The following is a 17,069-nucleotide window of genomic DNA, read 5'->3' as shown; positions in this document are numbered from 1 at the left end:
TAATGAGCACTGATGTCAGAGCTGGCTGCGAACACCGCAGGGCTCAGCCGAGGAAACGACTGCCTGAAGATTAATGGTGACAGTGATGTATGTCACTTGTAAACAGCACTAATCAGAGATGCCGGCCGGGAACCGCGGGCCAGGCAGGAAATGAATACAGCTGAGGACTTTGCAGACTCACTTTCGTATTCTGACCTTTCAAAAGACCAAATAAATTAATTCAGTTTAGCACGGATGTAAACACTTTCCCCGGCAGAAAGTTCTGATGAAGCTACAAAGACTCCCAAGCCCGCGCCACTCTTCAGTTTTCATCACGGATGGCTTAAAAAATCCTTCAGCAATGCCTGGCTAGCAGACCCCAACAGCAAAGTGTTATGTTCCTGTTGTCAGTGCTTCATATCTGAAACAACGCAATTTTGTTTCCTTCCTTTTAAACAGCAGCAACAAGGGAGAAAAACACATTTTTCAACGTGACCCGTGTGCAGGCTTCTCAATGATTCTCCTTATCTAACTGAAGAACCCCACACGACAACCCCCACCCCTGGGACACATCTTTTAAGGGCACCACTAAACAAATTCCCTGAATTAGCAGACAGCAAGATCCTCTAGTTGACATTTCCAATAGAACTCCTTTCCTTCTGGATTTGCTTCATGGGGAAGAGATAAAAAAACCAACCATTGGTTGGATCATATTATTATTAAATTTTACGTCCAATTATTGTTTCCGATAAGGAATAAACAACATAAATATTGAGGAGTGATAAATTGGTCAGAAGTGACTGAAGAGCAGAATTATTAATTAAAACCAAATTAGTTCAAAACACATAATTTTAGTTTTCAAGTCTTCAAATGTCTTTACATGAAAAATAAATATGGGAATTCATGTTTTCAGCCCATACTCTTCAGTGACGTTTCTTTCCATGCTTATTTCTTCCTGTAAGAAAAAGCAGTAAAAACACTATTGGTTTGGATATTTTGTTTTTCTTCTCACAAATTTTGCTTCCCTTCAGCAGAAACATAACCCAACAAAAGCCATACTGGTAGGATTAGATTTGAAAAAAAACAGTGCTGGAGCTCGGCTGTGGAGGAGCCTGGGCAGAGCCAGAACATGAGAATGGAAATGGAGGAGGCAAAGTTTGCTTTTACCTGGGAAGTAAGGAAAACAGCTTTGGAGAGAGATGCTCTGGGACTACTGACAAAGGAGGATTTCTCATTGTGCTCCAGCTCTTTGTGCTGAGCTGAACTGCTCACTTGGGGCTGCACTTCTATTCAGCTGGACTGAAAGCCTGAATCTCTCAGAGACTCCCCGTAAAAAGGAAACATTACATTCTAAGTGTACAATACAATGCCCTTGTTGTTAACACTGTCAGTCAATATTTCTTTCACAGTGGGCAGCTACTGTGTCTATACAAATCAAGCATGACCTGATCATCAGCTGTGACAAGACCTTATCAAACACCAACAGAAGCCAGCACAGACACTTTTCAGCCAAAGAACAGGAAGGCCCAAAGGATCAGCACATGACCTCATCATCCTGCACTTTATGCTCTATTCAATTTTACTTTTGTGTCACATGAAGATTGCTATGAAAATACATTTAGTATTCATCCAGCAATTGAAAAAAGTATTTCTGCAAGTAACAGAACATTAACTCAATATTGTTCTCATATTTTAGAATCTTGATTTGAGGGTTTAAAAATCAGAGCCTCCTTCCCAACAGATTTGTGAATATATTTCAGTGGTTAGAGAAACAGCTGGGAAACAGGACATTTAGTTCTCATCACAATTTTTTTAGAGCTTTCTAGATCTCTAGTCATGTCATCAACATAATATTGTAGGTCTGCTTTATCTGGTTTTAAAATAACTTATTTGTTTTCCTGTATCGTCATCCTGCAGCACCCAAAATGGGCCAGAAGCATTTACAGAGTCATTAATACTGTTACTATAACCACTGTAGCTTACAATTCAAAACAGGGATGCTCATTAGCACCAGCAGCAGTGCTGACAAAACACAGACTGACTTGGATGTCATTTGGCTACTTCATGGCCTAGATTTAGTATAAGCTTTCTATTAATGGGGAGGGGGAAGTGTGGGTGAGTGGGGGAAAATTGTTTGTGATTATTCCCCCTTCTCCACACTCCAGATTTCTAAGTGAATTCTCAGGAGCTGCACAGCACACTGCTGCAGTCAGGACTGACACAATTGCTTGCACTGTAGTATAGGAATAATTCAATCTGAGTTGGACAGGCCCTTCAGACCATGGCTGGTGGGTGCTGAAAGAGGGGACACAGCTGCTCATCCCCATCTAGAAGCTGCCTGGCACAGCGGCCCCTTATAATTCACTTCTAAATTATATTCCATCTCCAAATCTTCCTTAAATCAGCTTAGATAGGATGTGGAGGCTAAATTACAAATATTTTCCAGGAGCTGAAATCAGCAGGTAAAAAAATTATGTCAGATGGGCACGGACAATATTTTATACATGTAACAGGTAAAAAAAGCTCATGTGACCACCACTATTGCAGAAAAGTGAAATAAAATAATGCAGTCTATCTTTATTTACTTATCTTTTAAAGGCAGAATAAATTATGAAACACAGTTGCGGTTAAAGCCAGTTTAAAATATGCATGATATAAGCCTTGTCTGAAATTGAAAATTAGGTTTAAACTGTAACCCTGCTTCCTAAAGTCCCTTGGGTTACAAAAGGCAGTTGTGCACTGTTCCCCATTCAGTCTGATTTTAAAATTTGTATCACACATGTGGCACAAGAGAGTTTTTCAGTTAACTCTTAAAAAAAAATCACGATAGATTACATCTTATTCTTCTTTTAATGTTTCACAAATTTGGATTCCTAGCAGAGTTGGGATTTTTTCATTTCTTTTGAATATTAGTGTCTTCCATTCCCATTCTCCTTAGCTCCACATGAAAAAGGCCACAGTGGGACTCTCACCAGAAGTACCCATGGAAGTAAAACACAACAAAATTACGGGGGGTAATGAGGTCATGTCTTCTCCTCGAAGCTCAGTGTCCTACCTGAGAAATCAAAATGAGACATTGCCATTAAAAACATGAGAACTATTAAATTCTTAATCAATTAACTGCAGTAATTTTAACCCTTTCCAGTTTTTCATTCAGCTAACACTGAAGATGTTTCTTTATTAGATGTATTGTTCTTATGACACCTCCAAGAGAAACTGAATTTAAACCCAAGAAAATTAACTGACATCAGACTTGTATGTGAAGAGATAACTTGCGCTGATGAACCTCAGAGATTAATCTATTTTTACTTTATGCAAACTGAAATGAGAAGTTTTGGGTTATTTAGTAACACAAAAAAAATTCAAAATGCAGAGGTTTTTTTTTCTGAGCTAAAGATTTTCTATCCTGGGTGGGAGATTGCAAGTAAACACAAATCCACAGACAGAGAAGTGAAAGAGGGAGCATTTCGTGGATGAACTAGAAATTAGCAGTGGGTGGTTGTAATTTCTGAAGAATGGTGCAAAAATTAAAATATCTGCTTGCAAAATGATTGATCAGCCAAAGCTTGGAGGAGACACTGAGAAACTCTGAGTTTGAAGTCAGGGTGCTGTGGATGGAGCTGTGTGCAGCACACAGCGCTGATGCTGCGGAGGGCAGCTTAAGGGCAGATGGGGTGCTTCTGGGGGCTGAAGAGAAGGCTGGATGTTATTTCATGTGACATTACTGTCATTAAGGTTAATTTTAGGAGCCTAGGGCATGTACAGGTGTTTGGGGCCAGGGGCTGGTGTCGCCCTACCCCGAACAGGAGCTGAGCTGCGCGGAGCAGCTGCTGCTCTGGGCTGCGGTTTGTAGCATGAGCCCTGCAGAGCTGCAGTGTCATTTCCCCAAGGGACGAGGGCACAGCCAGAGCTGCCCTCGGAGCCCGGAGTGGGCACAGCTGCAGAGGCCAGTACAGAGCCACCTCCTGCCACCAGCTCCTCTGGACACAGGGCTGGGGCTGGCCAGGGCAGTCCAGGCTGCTGCAGCATGTGAGAGCCCGAGCCAGCACGCAGCGGGGCCGAGGGAGCAAAGGGAACCTAGCTGGAAGCTTCTCTAGAGGAAGATGGAGAACCCACTTCTTTTATTCCCCCAACTCAACATTTCTGCTTCAAAGGATAAACCCTATTACAAAGTCATGAAACCAGAAATTAAGGAAGAGCCAAACAAGGCAAGCAAGCCTGGGTAAGTGTTCAGGTCATGCCAGCCTTCTGTGTGTTCTATTTACATGGAGGATTCTTCTAGCATAGTTTGTGGGGGTGAATTTAGGGCACAGCTAATTTCATTTTTGACATATATGTGAGAACTCATGAACTGCAATCCTAGAAATTGTATGTGTAAAATATTAACTCTTTAAGAATAGTTATCTCAAAGAACTCTCGGGGTTTTTTTGGGGGGGACAAGAAACATTCCAAATTAATGATCTAAAAATACTAAGAAAGAGAGATTGCAAGAAGTTCTGAGAAATGCTTCTCTAAAGCCTGAATATGATCCGGGAAAGCTTTTTTCAAAAATTTCAAATGACAGGAAGCAATACTTCCTTTTTTCTTTGTGAAACATTAAAAGTAGAAGACGCTGAGCCAACTGTTTACATTGTCTAATGGGAAGTTTGGCCCCTCATCGTTAAAATAAATTAAAAGCATGCTGAAAATTAAAGGATTTCCATTTTTCTTTGCCAGTGCAAAATATGTGCTAAGCTATGAATAAAAAACCATTAATGTGAATAATATACCTAGGAGAAGTAACACCAACATTACTATAAGTGAAAATAGGGAGCTCTATAATGCAGAAGCAGAGAATGCTTGAGAGGGAAAAACCAATTTTCTACGATGTTTCTTGAAAAGCCACTCCAATTCTGTCGTAGAGCTAAGCAGAAGAGAAATAGGCTGAGCCTGCTCCTGCAGAAACCTGAATTCCATGAAAGTGATCACCTTGGCAAACCTGGAAACTTGACAAAAGCAGCAAGGTAAACATTGTAAAAGACTGGGTTGGTTGGTGATTCCCTCCAAGAAGCACCTGTGTGACTTGGGATGTTTCCTGTACCCATGTGTGTGCATTCAGACTGGGCAGAGTAACACTTTGAAAATTTCTCTGTGTAACCCAAGCATGCAAACACTACAGAATTACCTGGTATGCATCGAGGTAATCAGCAGTGTTTTCACACCACTTGGCCCCCATACATTTGCAGAGAGGTTTAAACCTTGTGCCAGCAGCCTTGGTACGAGTCCACTGACTGTACAGAGCAATAATCCACTCAGAAATGCAGCTGGCAGGAAAATCATACAGCTCCTGGCAAAGCAGGTTTTCCAAATACTTCTGTGATGCACAAATGCCATAGCTGTGTTAAACAGTGAATGCAGAGTTCCTCAGTAACTGCAGTAATTGATTGAACACTTGTCTCCAAAATTTCTACACTTTGGTAGTATTGTCCCTAGTATTTACCATAACGATGCAGGGTACAGTCTTGGGTTTACTGACTTCCATAAGAGTTTAATTCCTCACTTCAGTGGGGTACCAAGACATTGCTATACTAAGAATTGCATTTGTAGGTCCTGACTGAGAAGAAATATGTAGAATGCTACAACACTGTGGCCGAAAGAATGTATCGGTCCTTTCTTTCCACCACAAATCATTCCAGAACACTTCAGTGCTTACCACAGCCTTTTCTCTTATTCCAGCAGTTCCCACTTTCTTGACAAGCTTTCTTCACAAGCTGCCTGCTTTGACCAGAGCTGCTTCTACAAGCCATTAATGTGCTAATTGATGAGCACGTGGTAGAGGTCACCTAAGGACCCAAACTCTGCTTCCAGGACCTGGGGAAAAGTGGCTGGGGAGGGGGTATCTAAACAATCCCACCGGTGCATCTGAGTCACCCGGCCGTGTTTATTGCTCACGTTTTGAGATGTCCTGGTTGCAGACGTGTCAAACCATTCTAAGATTGCATCTGTAAAGAGAAAATAGAGCCAGACAGTGCTGTGTGGCTCACATACCCCAGGTATTTAATGCAAAGTACAGCCATTCACTGCATTCTTACAATCTGCCAGACGGCACTTTCAGAGCAGTAACAATTCTCTGAAGAATTTCCCCCTTTTAACATCATTTCCTCATTCAGCCAGCTGTCTTTTACCATGTTACTCTCCGCTGGTGCCTGACTAACAGAGATTTGACTGTTCTTGTATGAAAGAGAAACTTGTAGATTTTTGCTGGTCTTATATTTGGATTAAAGTGACAATTATATTTGTCAAAAATGGGAAAAAACCAACCAAACAAATTTACTCTTTTTCAAATAAAAAAGTGAGATAATAGTTTGAAATTTATTAAGTGATTTACTTAGCTTTTATAATTTCCATTTTTCACACAGAATTACTAAAATAAATAGAAAGAAATTTAAATAAAACACTGCAGATGGAAATTGAGGTGATAGTAGAAAAGTTAATTTGTTCATTTAGAAGTTTGGTTTTAGTTTAAATGTCTATTCATTTGTTTAAATTAGTTTCTTCTCATATTTAGAAAGCAGCAAAGTTGAACAAATCTTGGTTTCTGCTTATTATTGCACAAGCTCACTGCTGCACTCAGGTGTTGGGGGTCTGTGAGGCTCCCAGGTTGTTGCAGATGCTGAAGGAAAACCAGAAGCTCAGGGGAGGAGTTTCCAAACCCACAAAGATCCTCTCCAGTATTTCATGCCTTTGTGAACTGAGTATGTGGTCTAAAGACATAAGGCTCTATCTTTTACTATGGCCAAAATAATTTCTGTAGGGACAGGAACCTGCAGCTGGCAAAGTTCATGGGACTTTCTGAAATTCTCATACCTAATAAACGCTGTAAGGGAGTAAGGTCTCATTTCCCTGACTCCAGAATTCCCCTGCTTTCCTGAATTTCTCCTCATGAACTCTTTTCTTCTCCCTAGTTAAAATTTACATTCCTGCAAGAAATTACTTCAGCTACGAAACATGTGATACCTATTAAAATTTTAAAAACCAAAACAAAACGCCTCCTTTCACGTTGTGCAAACCCAGAGTCATTATTGGCTTAAATTCCTTGCCAAAGAGATTGGAATTTCCTTTCATCTAAACTACACGTGCCTCCTCCCTGCCAAGGGAGCCCAAACTGTGTAAATCAGGAAACAGAACCGCAAGCCTTGATGAGGAAGTGGGATCATGTTTCAGAAACGTTTGGTCCATAAGTTGATTTGATCAACTAATCCCAGACCAGTCACTTACTGATACTTTCAGTGTCCTGTGATTTGTCCTGGAATGAAAATGGTTCCAAACATGCACATCCACAAAGCAACTGATAAAATTTGCTTCTTTTCCCCCTTTCTTTGCTGTTTCCTAGGGCAGATTTTTCAAAATTGACATGAAACACGTGCAACTTGACATACTTAATGAAGAACATGAGGAGTTTTATAAATGAGGCACAGTGTCTCAGAATAGCATGGCATTTGAAGTGTTTGTGGTAAACAAACCAGACTACACGTGGTATTGCCCTGTAAAACTGACACCTAAACCATATTGCTACAGTTTTTTCTTCAAGCTACAGAATTCTGTATATTTCATTAAAAAAGCAGACTGTCGTAACAGCCTCAGAGTGAGCATATTCAAAACTACATCTCTGCATGACTATCTCAAGTTTAAATAGCTGACAAGACCTGCTTCCCTTATGATTCACCATGCTACATGGTCTCAATTGCCTTAAAGATTAGTAGGACAACACAAATACCACAGTGAAAAGCCTCTGCTCTGATGTTTTTAGAAAAAGAGAAAAGAAATATACTCTGCAGGAAAAAATGTCAAGAGTGAGTTAAAGGAAATGTTCCTGATGCCCCTTAGAGAATGATCTCCCTTAGTGAGGTGATCTAATCAAAGGCTCTGTGGAACAGCCCTGAGCCACAATGGTGACAGATAATGTGTGTTACACAGCTTCCTAAATGCACAGTATGAACAATTATTCTAACTCCTTTCTGTTTCTTAAGCAGTGTGTCACCTGAAGAAGCAGTGAAATGGGGAGAGTCTTTCGACAAACTACTTTCTGAGAAAGGTCAGTAGTTTTTTGTCTCTCCATGCAGACTGTTAGGATGGAAAATTGATGGTAAAGGATGGAAAATCATAAAATCCAGTTATGCCCTTGAATAGACATGCCAGTTACCTAAACTAGGTATGATGGGTCATTTATGGCAGCATGTGTTTCCTGCTCTTCTTGTCTTCTTCAGCTATAGCTTGCTGTCAACTTGTGAAAATAGTTTAAAATAATTTTTGTGTTTGGTGTTTTATTGAACAAAGTAATACAGCAGACAGCAGACTCCCTTCAGTAAACAGGAACATTTAACCATAATATTGCTCAAATATTCCTAACTGCATATGCTCCATATACTTGAGACTTTGTCACTCCTGACAGTTTATTTCTAAGCCAGTGATTAGATCCAAGCTGGCCTTCATTGAGAGGCCCTGCTGCTCGCATAATTATCAAATGCACATATGTTCCTCCCTTCACTTTGGAGAGCCACATGTTTCAGCTACAGTGCTGGACACTGTGGGCTTTTCAAATCTGTTCCTTGAACAGTTCACATCCACACAATTGCATTACTTCCACAGATGAAGCACGCTTGGCAAAGAAAATATCCTCAGCATAACAACAGCAGGATAAAGCCAATTACAGAGATGCTGAAAGCCATCCATTTTAAATTGCTGCTGAAGAGTAGTTTACTTATGAGCAAAGATTCAAATAGAGTTTTGATCAAACTGAATTGATATTCAGCTGGAATAAAGTCCACCACTTCCACATACTCCCATATGTTTTGCTTAATGTTTTTTCTAAATTTATGAGATTTTGGTAGCATTTTTTACTGATGCTGAGAATTCTGTAAGGAGAGTTACAGGATCACAATGGAGAAACTGCACTTATTTACAGCCTTTATGTATTCTAGGATACTTATCTCTAATGTGGTATTGTTCCAAGGGAGCAAAACATATTTTACTACATTGCACAGACTCTTTGAAAGAGTAACTGTCTGATAAGGATAGATTTTTTTAATGCAATTCAACTTTCCCTTTTGTAGCTGGGCTGGATGCCTTCACAAAGTTTCTGAAAACTGAGTTCAGTGAGGAGAACATCGAATTCTGGATAGCCTGTGAGGATTACAAGAAAAGCAAAAGCGCACATGATCTTCTGACAAAAGCCAAGACCATTTTTGAAACATTCATACAGAAAGATGCTCCAAAAGAGGTAAAGACCTTTCTCATTATACATAGTGTTTGATTGACACAACTGCATCTGGTGAAACTTTCTTTTGAGAAGTGCATGCCCAGAAGCAGCTTCAAGAGCTAATCCTGCAGTCCCCTGATATAAGAAGACTTTCATAAAAGTCAAAACGCTGGAAGGAGCACGGACGTGTCTTGATTGACTCCCTCTCCCTTTTCCACCCCTCCACCTCCAATTGCATATCCCTGGTGTGTTACTGTCAGCACAAAATGATGTTGATATGACAATCCTCACCAATGCTAAGGCCTTTTCTTAATATCCTAAGAATGAAAAAAGTTTTCATATTTCCAACTTATTCATTTTACTGAAGTTTATGAAGGGTTCATAAATGAACAAAAGAAATAATTTTTTGCCTGCCCTAAAAAGGAGATGAACAGGTTGGGAGATCATCAAATTTCAGTGAAATCACAAGCAGCCTCTTGAAGAGGTCTTTTTGACTTACATTTTCCTTTAATTCTATCCCATTTGAGTAGATCAGTAGCTGTATTTTTTTATTTGCCAGAATAGGAGAAGTTAAACACTTACTTCTGCTTCCTTGTAATGAGGGTGAAAAAGGTGTAATTCTCATTTTAGTGAAAAGATTGCAAAGCGGTGCAGTTTCCATCTGCAATTCCCATAGATTGCATTAGGATTCTGATCTGCTTTTCCTAGGAAATGCCTACTTTTAAGGACTTATGTCCCTTTCCATTCCTTTCCCTGCTGTGTGCCTTTGGGGAGAAGCAGCCCTGGACAGGTAACAAGTGCTGACACTGTCAATGCTTGAGACTGATTGAAGCAAAGAGATGAGCAGGAGAAAGCTGAGGAGAGGACAAGGCAGGGAAGTCATAGTAACTTAACAATTTCTTTCTCTGCCATTCTTGAGTTTGGTGCAGGCAGGGTGGAAGCTGTGGTTCATCTTGGACACTTGGCTTTGGTGTGACTTCCTCCCTTGGGCTCAGCTGAGACCACATAGCTCTGCAGCTTGCACATCTCCTCTGATTCCTTGTCCAGCAGAACTCTTTTAAACAATTTCTAAGCCTACAGTTTGATGGGATCATAAAATTTTGGATGAGTGGACCCTTCTCTGATCACTAATTGCCCTTCGGCTCTTAGATCTACACTATTGAAGTCACTTTTTGATTGGGTCAACAAATTTTAAAATATATCCTACCTTATTTTTCAAAATAATGTGCTTGAACTAGTGCCTGTCACTTCATTAAAATTCTTATACTATTAAACATTTCCCAGGGTGAATACAGCAGCACATGGGGTAAATAGTAATTTTGATACACTTCATCAATCTAAGGCCTCCAGAGACCCATTTAAATGAAAAAAAAATTAGAATTTTTTCACCTTCCTACTACAGAAAGTACACAGAAACCAGAATTTTTAACTATTCAGTAATGTCATCTTATTAGAACCAGTTCTACTTTAATCCTACATGAGAGCAGGGGAGATCTGTAATAGTCTGGTATTGCAAAGCTGGGAACTTTTGACTATACAGTGTTCACTGTTAGAAAGTTACTTTTAGTCAAATATCAGAGTTTTTCTTCTGTTTCCCCAGTTTTCCATGGTACCAATGATACAATGGGATTTGTGGAGACTTTCTGAGAGCCACCACTGAAGGCAAACACGCTAATTCTGTGGTGTTAATATCCTGTTGTATGGGGGATTCAAGGTCCTCCTCATGCCTTGAGAGGCTACTAGAACAGAGGCTGGGCAGAGTTAAAGGAATAAAACAGAGATTTATTAAAGGCCTTCACAGGATACACCTTGGGCAGTACAAGAGCCTGGCCGTGGCTACACCCAATATGGACGACAAGTCACAAGTTTTCACACTTTTATGTTTTGGTCCTTTTCTGTCTTGGGGTTAATTTTCCAATTCCAGCTCCAGGTGATGCAGTCCCATCCTCCCAGTTTGCTCTCCTCCATTCCCTGTCGTTTGCACTTTTTGGGCCTGAAGATGCAGTGGTGCCCTTGGTTCTGGGGCTGGAAAAGGATAGTTTTGTCTAAGCTGTGGAGAGAACTTGCTAACACTTTATAAGAAGTTCAGAGTTATAAACTAATGCAGTACAGAATCTGGAAAATATGAAGGCTCAAACTTAAGGCTTCACTCTTATCAGAAAAGTCTTTTCCTGGTGTACTGTATCAGTGCTGTAGATAATAACACTGGATATACAAGAATGTACATTAAATACCCTTTTCCTCGTCCTCCAGGTGAATCTGGACTTTCACACCAAGGAAGTCACAAGCCAGAGCATGGGGCAGCCCCTGCGCAGCACCTTCGACGCGGCGCAGAGCACGGTGTACCGGCTGATGGAGCAGGACAGCTACCCGCGCTTCCTGCGCTCCGCCGCCTACCGGGGCCTGCTGCAGGGCCGGCCCGCGGCCCGCGCCCCGCTCCGCCGCCGCTCCCGCTCCTTCACCGTCAACGACTTCCAGGGCGTGCGGCCGGACCTCACCGTGTGGTGACAGCGCAGCTCAGCCCTCCTCACCCCGTGTGGTGACAGCCCAGCTCAGCCCTCCTCACCCCGTGTGGTGACAGCCCAGCTCAGCCCTCCTCACCCCGTGTGGTGACTGCCCAGCTCAGCCCTCCTCACACCGTGTGTTCCCGTGTGGTGACAGCCCAGCTCAGCCCTCCTCACCCCGTGTGGTGACAGCGCAGCTCAGCCCTCCTCACCCACTGTGTCCCTGTGTGGTGACAGCCCGGCTCAGCCCTCCTCACCCCCTGTGTCCCCATGTGTCCCTGTCCCAGCTCAACCCTCCTCACCCCGTGTGGTGACAGCCCGGCTCAGCCCTCCTCACCCCCTGTGTCCCTGTGTGGTGACAGCCCAGCTCAGCCCTCCTCACCCCTGTGTCCCCATGTGTCCCTGTCCCAGCTCGGCCCTCCTCACCCCCAGCTCCTGCAGCAACCCGGGTGTGTTTTAAACACCAAACCCTCAGCGGGTGTAACTAAGTGGTGAAGCAAAAGAAAATTCATTTATAGCAGGTCAAAGGTCTGGAGCAGAATCTCACTTTCACAGAAAAGTGGGTGATGTATTGGCAAGTCATAACATGTGGAGTTTTCATATAGGAATTTTTTTTTTAAACTCACAGCAAAGACTGTGATCAGATTTGGGGGAAAATTTTGATTTTCCTGCTTAAAAATGTCTCATATAGTGCCATTTGATATTACCAAACACGTATCCTGGGCCTGTACCTTTATGCCAGAGTTTCATCACAGTTAAAATATCTGTATCCAGTCTTTGCACACATTTATGTTTTTTTGCAATATTTCCTACACTAAGCACAGAGAATTTGTGGTATTTTCTGATACTGTAAAACACACAGGAACATTATTAGGTATAATGCCAATTTACATTTATTTTAACTAAAGACACTGCATAATTAAATCTATAATTAAAATGTGGCCATTGCCTATTTTAAGAGGAACGTAAAAATACCTATTTAATTTTTTAAGTTACATTTTTCTTATTCCACATGTCTGTTGTCTACTTTTAAGTTATGATGTATATATTAGCTTTGGCATCAAATGCATGTATTCTAATTTTTTGCAACTAAATGAGCAGCAGCAAGGGGACAAGAATGCTATTTTAACACAATGTGTATTCTTAAATACCAGCTGATGTCTATGTATATAAATATAAAATATTTCTACTTTTATTTATAAACAGTCATGGTATACCAACTTTGTTACTACAGCTCTTGGACTCAGGCAGGACAACTTTCAGTTCCATTGGACATTAATACCCTCTCTATAGGTTATAGAAGAGGGAGGAGAAATCTTTTTTATTTCTTTACTATCAAAGACAGACATATTTATTTATAGTCAGCACACACATTCATTCTGTCCTTTTCTTTCACAGTTGATGCAGACATACCTTGAAGCTTGGGGCAGTTCTTAAAATCTTAAACATTGGTTCAGTTTAGGAAGGGGCTGCAGGATTTATCTGTAACTATGACTTGTATATTACATTGTTTCTTGTGGAATTTAAGCTTTCTCCCTTTCCCTCCCCTTTCTGTAAATGGTGAAGGAGAAGAGATGCAGTTCCTGAGGATGGGACTTTGTGTTCATTATTAATTTGGGGTGTATAAGAGCTTCTGGATCTGTAGGTTTCCCTGTCTGCTTTATTAACTTCCAATAAATCAGATCTACTTAAAGAGTTGCCAGGATTTGATTTATCATCAGTACATTGATGAGGAAGATGTGAAGACTTCACCTAGGTTCAACTCTAGCTGTAATCACTGCCACAATAAACAAAATGTTACTGTGCACAGAGATCCAAACTCATGTGGAAATGCTGCTGAGCCACAGTGACCCAGGAGCCATCGCCAAGCTCTTACCTTTACCTGGGGAACAGAGAGGAAACACATTTGTAATGATTATCTGTGCTGGTTTATTCATCACCCTCCCCTGATCTCAAAACACCAGGCATAGGCTCTTTCTGACAGTGAAAGCAGTCTGGACCTGGCTGAAGGGGTTTTTTCACTAAAGAATAGTCAGGCATTGGAACGAGCTGCCCAGGGAGGCGGTGGGGTCACAGTCTCTGGAAGAATTCAAGAGGCCTCTGGCTGTGGTGCTTGGGGCTACAGCTTAGGGCTGACTGTGGCTGGGGAAGGTTAATGTTTGGATTAGATCTCCAAGGTCTCTTCCAGCCTTGGGGATTCTGTGATGAGGGAGTGTCAGGATCCATCCTAGTGAACGGATGACCTGATGGTTCGTAGGGGTGATCTCAAAGTGCAAAAGAACCGACAGGGTACAAGGGGATTTGCAGTGATAATCAAAACAAATGCAGTTTTATTGAAATAACCACAGCAAAAATGCGACAGAGGGATTAAGGGAGAGAGAAAGAGAGAGAGAGAGAGAGAGAGGGGATATAGCTACCAAAGCAGAGACGAAGTCCTTTGGTCCAGTCCAGTCGAGGGTCCGCCTGTTACGCTGGGGAGATCTCAAAATCTCTAGCTAACTCAGAGGTTTATATTACTGAAAACTGTGAGGGGGAGGGGAAACATATACAATAAGGAATAGATGTAACAGGTAGTCCATGTTCTCAGGAGTAAACAAGAGCCATTGTTTTCTTGGTCCAGTGGTCACAACCTGCAGGCAAACATCTCGCTTTGGTCAGCTTGCCTCCCCAAACACCTCCCCCGGGCTGGGGGTTTCAGTCCTAGTCCTTGGAAGGAGCAGAGGGGCCTTTTCTCATGGGGGTTTCATGTCTCAGTCCTTGATGGAGAGGCTCCTTACATCTCAGTCTGTGGTTGTAAAACAGGTGAGGGTCTTCTGTGGGAGACCACCCAAAACTCAGGAGAAGTCCAGCCAGGCCAAGAGGTGGAAGAGCTTCCAAAGCCATTGTTGCAAAAAGGGCATGGTGCCCCCTTCTTAGCACACAGCGAACACACCTGTGAAAACAAATAGCTTAACACTGAGCTTTCAGGTCTCAGGGCCTTTGGCGTGTGACTTTCTCCTTCAGAGCCAGAGATTCTAGACAGGGGGGGTCTTCTCTTCAGTGGTCCTCCAATGACAATCGTGAGGCAGATGAGGGAAAATTGAGACAGACTCTCACAGGGAGTCTCTAGTATCACCAACAATGTCTGAATGCCTGTTCTCAGATATTTAAAATATCCGTGTTGGAGGAAGAGATTTGAGAACAGCCCCACCTGAGTGCTGGCACTGGCCTTGCTGCCACACAGACATAAAACCTACACACTTGCAGCTAAATTCTGCCCTAGTGTGATTATGTCCCTTCATATCAGTGGAGAATCCACATCTTGAATGGATTGCCATGAAGGAAACTAATGAAAAAAGTACACATATTTAATACTGTTCCAAAATCCAACCAAATTACAAATATAGTACCCTGAGTAAGACATTTTCATATTAGCAAAATCCCAGCTGCTAGTCAGAAGGGTCTGCAATGATAAATAGAAGTCAACAGGAGCCCTTTATTTCGTTTCACAGACACATGGAAAATTTTGCTTATCTCCAGGGAGGTCTTCCTCAAACCCATCAGTCTGCGGTACTGACAGTGCGAGGACCTCTTATGAGTTTTATAATGAAAACAAACAAATAAGATATTCCTGGTAGCTGTTTATGCATGTGTGTTTTCCAAAGATAATTATGAACCCTAGCTGAATTTACAGCAGACTAGTGCCATGGGAACTACTGTAAAAAGAAAGTCAAGATAAACTCAGAGAAAGGAAGGGAAAGGACACAAAGATAAACCAAAATGAAATAATTATCTGACAATGGGTTTTTTTCTAGAAGAGGCTCCTTTTCGTGGGGGAAAATGAGCACTCTATAATTTAGTGCTGTGCTGCAGTCCTGAAGATGAACTAGGTATGGATTTAGTACAAGTCTGTGATGCTGTTTCAGGATTGATCAGACTCAGGACTGGCCCTGCACAGATGTATTTACAGCACAAATCTCTGGGTAGTACCAGAGAACACAGTCAGGCTTCTGTAGTTTTGGCAGAATCCATGTCAGTATGTAAATCCTCTTGTTGAGCCGCCCTAATGCAAATAATACATATACTAAGCCTGTTGAGCAAGTACTACTATTGGAGATGGTTTTATATAGCAGCTTTTTATATTTATATGTGCCATTCAGGGTGCCATTCAGCAAGAGCTCCCAAAATATTCCTCCTGTCAACACGATAATTTACCCTACCTAAACACTACACTTTACTCCTTACATAGGTGAAGTCTCAAGACACAAAGCATGAGGGAAGCAATCTGCTGACTTGTGTGGCACCAAGGTTTTTCTCCTGTTTCAACACTTCAGTCTAATTAGATGCTTTAAATTGGCTGAAGGTGCAGCTCTTGTTTAATTTGAGGGAGGCAGAAATACACAGGACCAAATATCTTCTTCCAGTTGTGGATTTGTTACTGAACAAAAGACAACTTGACTGATTTTTCAACTGACAAAAACAAGAATGAAATCTAAGACAAAGAATCTCACAGAAGACAGATTTCCATTTCCCAGTGAAGCAGGCAATCAATAACACGGCTCTTACATGCTTTTACATGCTACAACTTTTAAGTGACTCACAAACAGCAGATCATTTTCCTCTCCTTTTGTCCCCAGCTGCTCAGCCTTCCTTAAATAGCTACTGCTTTGAATGCAGTTCCCTCTCCTTTCCACACATGCTGCCAAAGACATCAGCTGAGAAAAAAATTGCAGAAAATCATCTTCCTCTCATCAGTGATTCATATGCTCATGAACTTACACCTTGCTCAGTTGCTTATCCCAGATCCCACTCTGTTCTTTGCATTTTAGTCAAATGCCTCAATCAAATGCACTTTAAGCTCCTGTGTGGCTCTGTGCCAAAGAAAAAAATTATTTCCTCTATTCACCACCTGAGCTTGCTTCCATTTTTACTTTTCTCCTTGTTAATGTGTTGCTATCTTCCATTTGTTGTGCTCTTATCACTTAGGGCTGGTCTCATAAAGGCTCCTTCTGGTTTCATACCAAAGGAGTGAATTTCTCTCTTCTTTCCTAAATATAATCTGTTTGTGTAACCTCCTCCTAATTCTCCCTTATACTTTACAGGACATTATCTGGACTCCCAGATTTACAATCTAGCCTCTACCATTGCCTTCTCCATGAAGGGTAACTAAAATTAACTAGCAAGAAACACAATCCTACAGCAGTCATTTAAGAGTTTTCAAGTAGGACAGAAGATAAGGCTGAAGCCTAAAAAAAGGACAACTCTGAACTCTCATTTCTTCACCATAAAATTTGCTTGTAATGAAGACACTCTTGTTTCTTCACAGCTTAGTGGCCTCATTTTAAATTTCTGCAGCTAATGCTATTCCA

The 17,069-nt window shown here is 41.5% G+C and overlaps 1 protein-coding gene across 3 annotated transcripts; it reads left to right on the top strand.

Moving 5' to 3' along the window:
- Positions 1–3,893: 3,893 nt before the first annotated feature.
- Positions 3,894–13,414, top strand: RGS18 (regulator of G protein signaling 18). 3 transcript variants are annotated; one of them, XM_058808444.1, is made up of 5 exons: positions 3,894–4,201; positions 4,881–4,982; positions 7,992–8,053; positions 9,072–9,238; positions 11,471–13,414. In XM_058808444.1, exons 1-5 carry the CDS (start codon positions 4,083–4,085, stop codon positions 11,723–11,725), a joined length of 705 nt encoding a protein of 234 aa, XP_058664427.1. In that variant the 5' UTR covers positions 3,894–4,082; the 3' UTR covers positions 11,726–13,414. The 3 variants fall into 3 exon arrangements, with proteins under 3 accessions (XP_058664427.1, XP_058664426.1, XP_058664428.1); XM_058808443.1 differs by having other exon boundaries at positions 7,989–8,053; XM_058808445.1 differs by lacking the exon at positions 4,881–4,982.
- The last annotated feature ends 3,655 nt before the right edge of the window (positions 13,415–17,069 follow it).

This window comes from Ammospiza caudacuta, chromosome 7, assembly GCF_027887145.1.
Source record: "Ammospiza caudacuta isolate bAmmCau1 chromosome 7, bAmmCau1.pri, whole genome shotgun sequence".
NCBI lineage: Eukaryota > Metazoa > Chordata > Aves > Passeriformes > Passerellidae > Ammospiza > Ammospiza caudacuta.
Note: the sequence above shows the minus strand (reverse complement) of the source record. Positions and strands in the feature narration are given on the sequence as shown.

Excerpts from the sequence above, each read along its gene's own strand:
- RGS18 (XM_058808443.1), top strand. The coding sequence starts at position 4,083 with ATGGAGAACCCACTTCTTTTATTCCCCCAACTCAACATTTCTGCTTCA. Across the intron at positions 4,202-4,880 it reads AACAAGGCAAGCAAGCCTGG|AGCTAAGCAGAAGAGAAATA; the intron begins GTAAGTGTTCAG and ends ATTCTGTCGTAG. Across the intron at positions 8,054-9,071 it reads CAAACTACTTTCTGAGAAAG|CTGGGCTGGATGCCTTCACA; the intron begins GTCAGTAGTTTT and ends TCCCTTTTGTAG.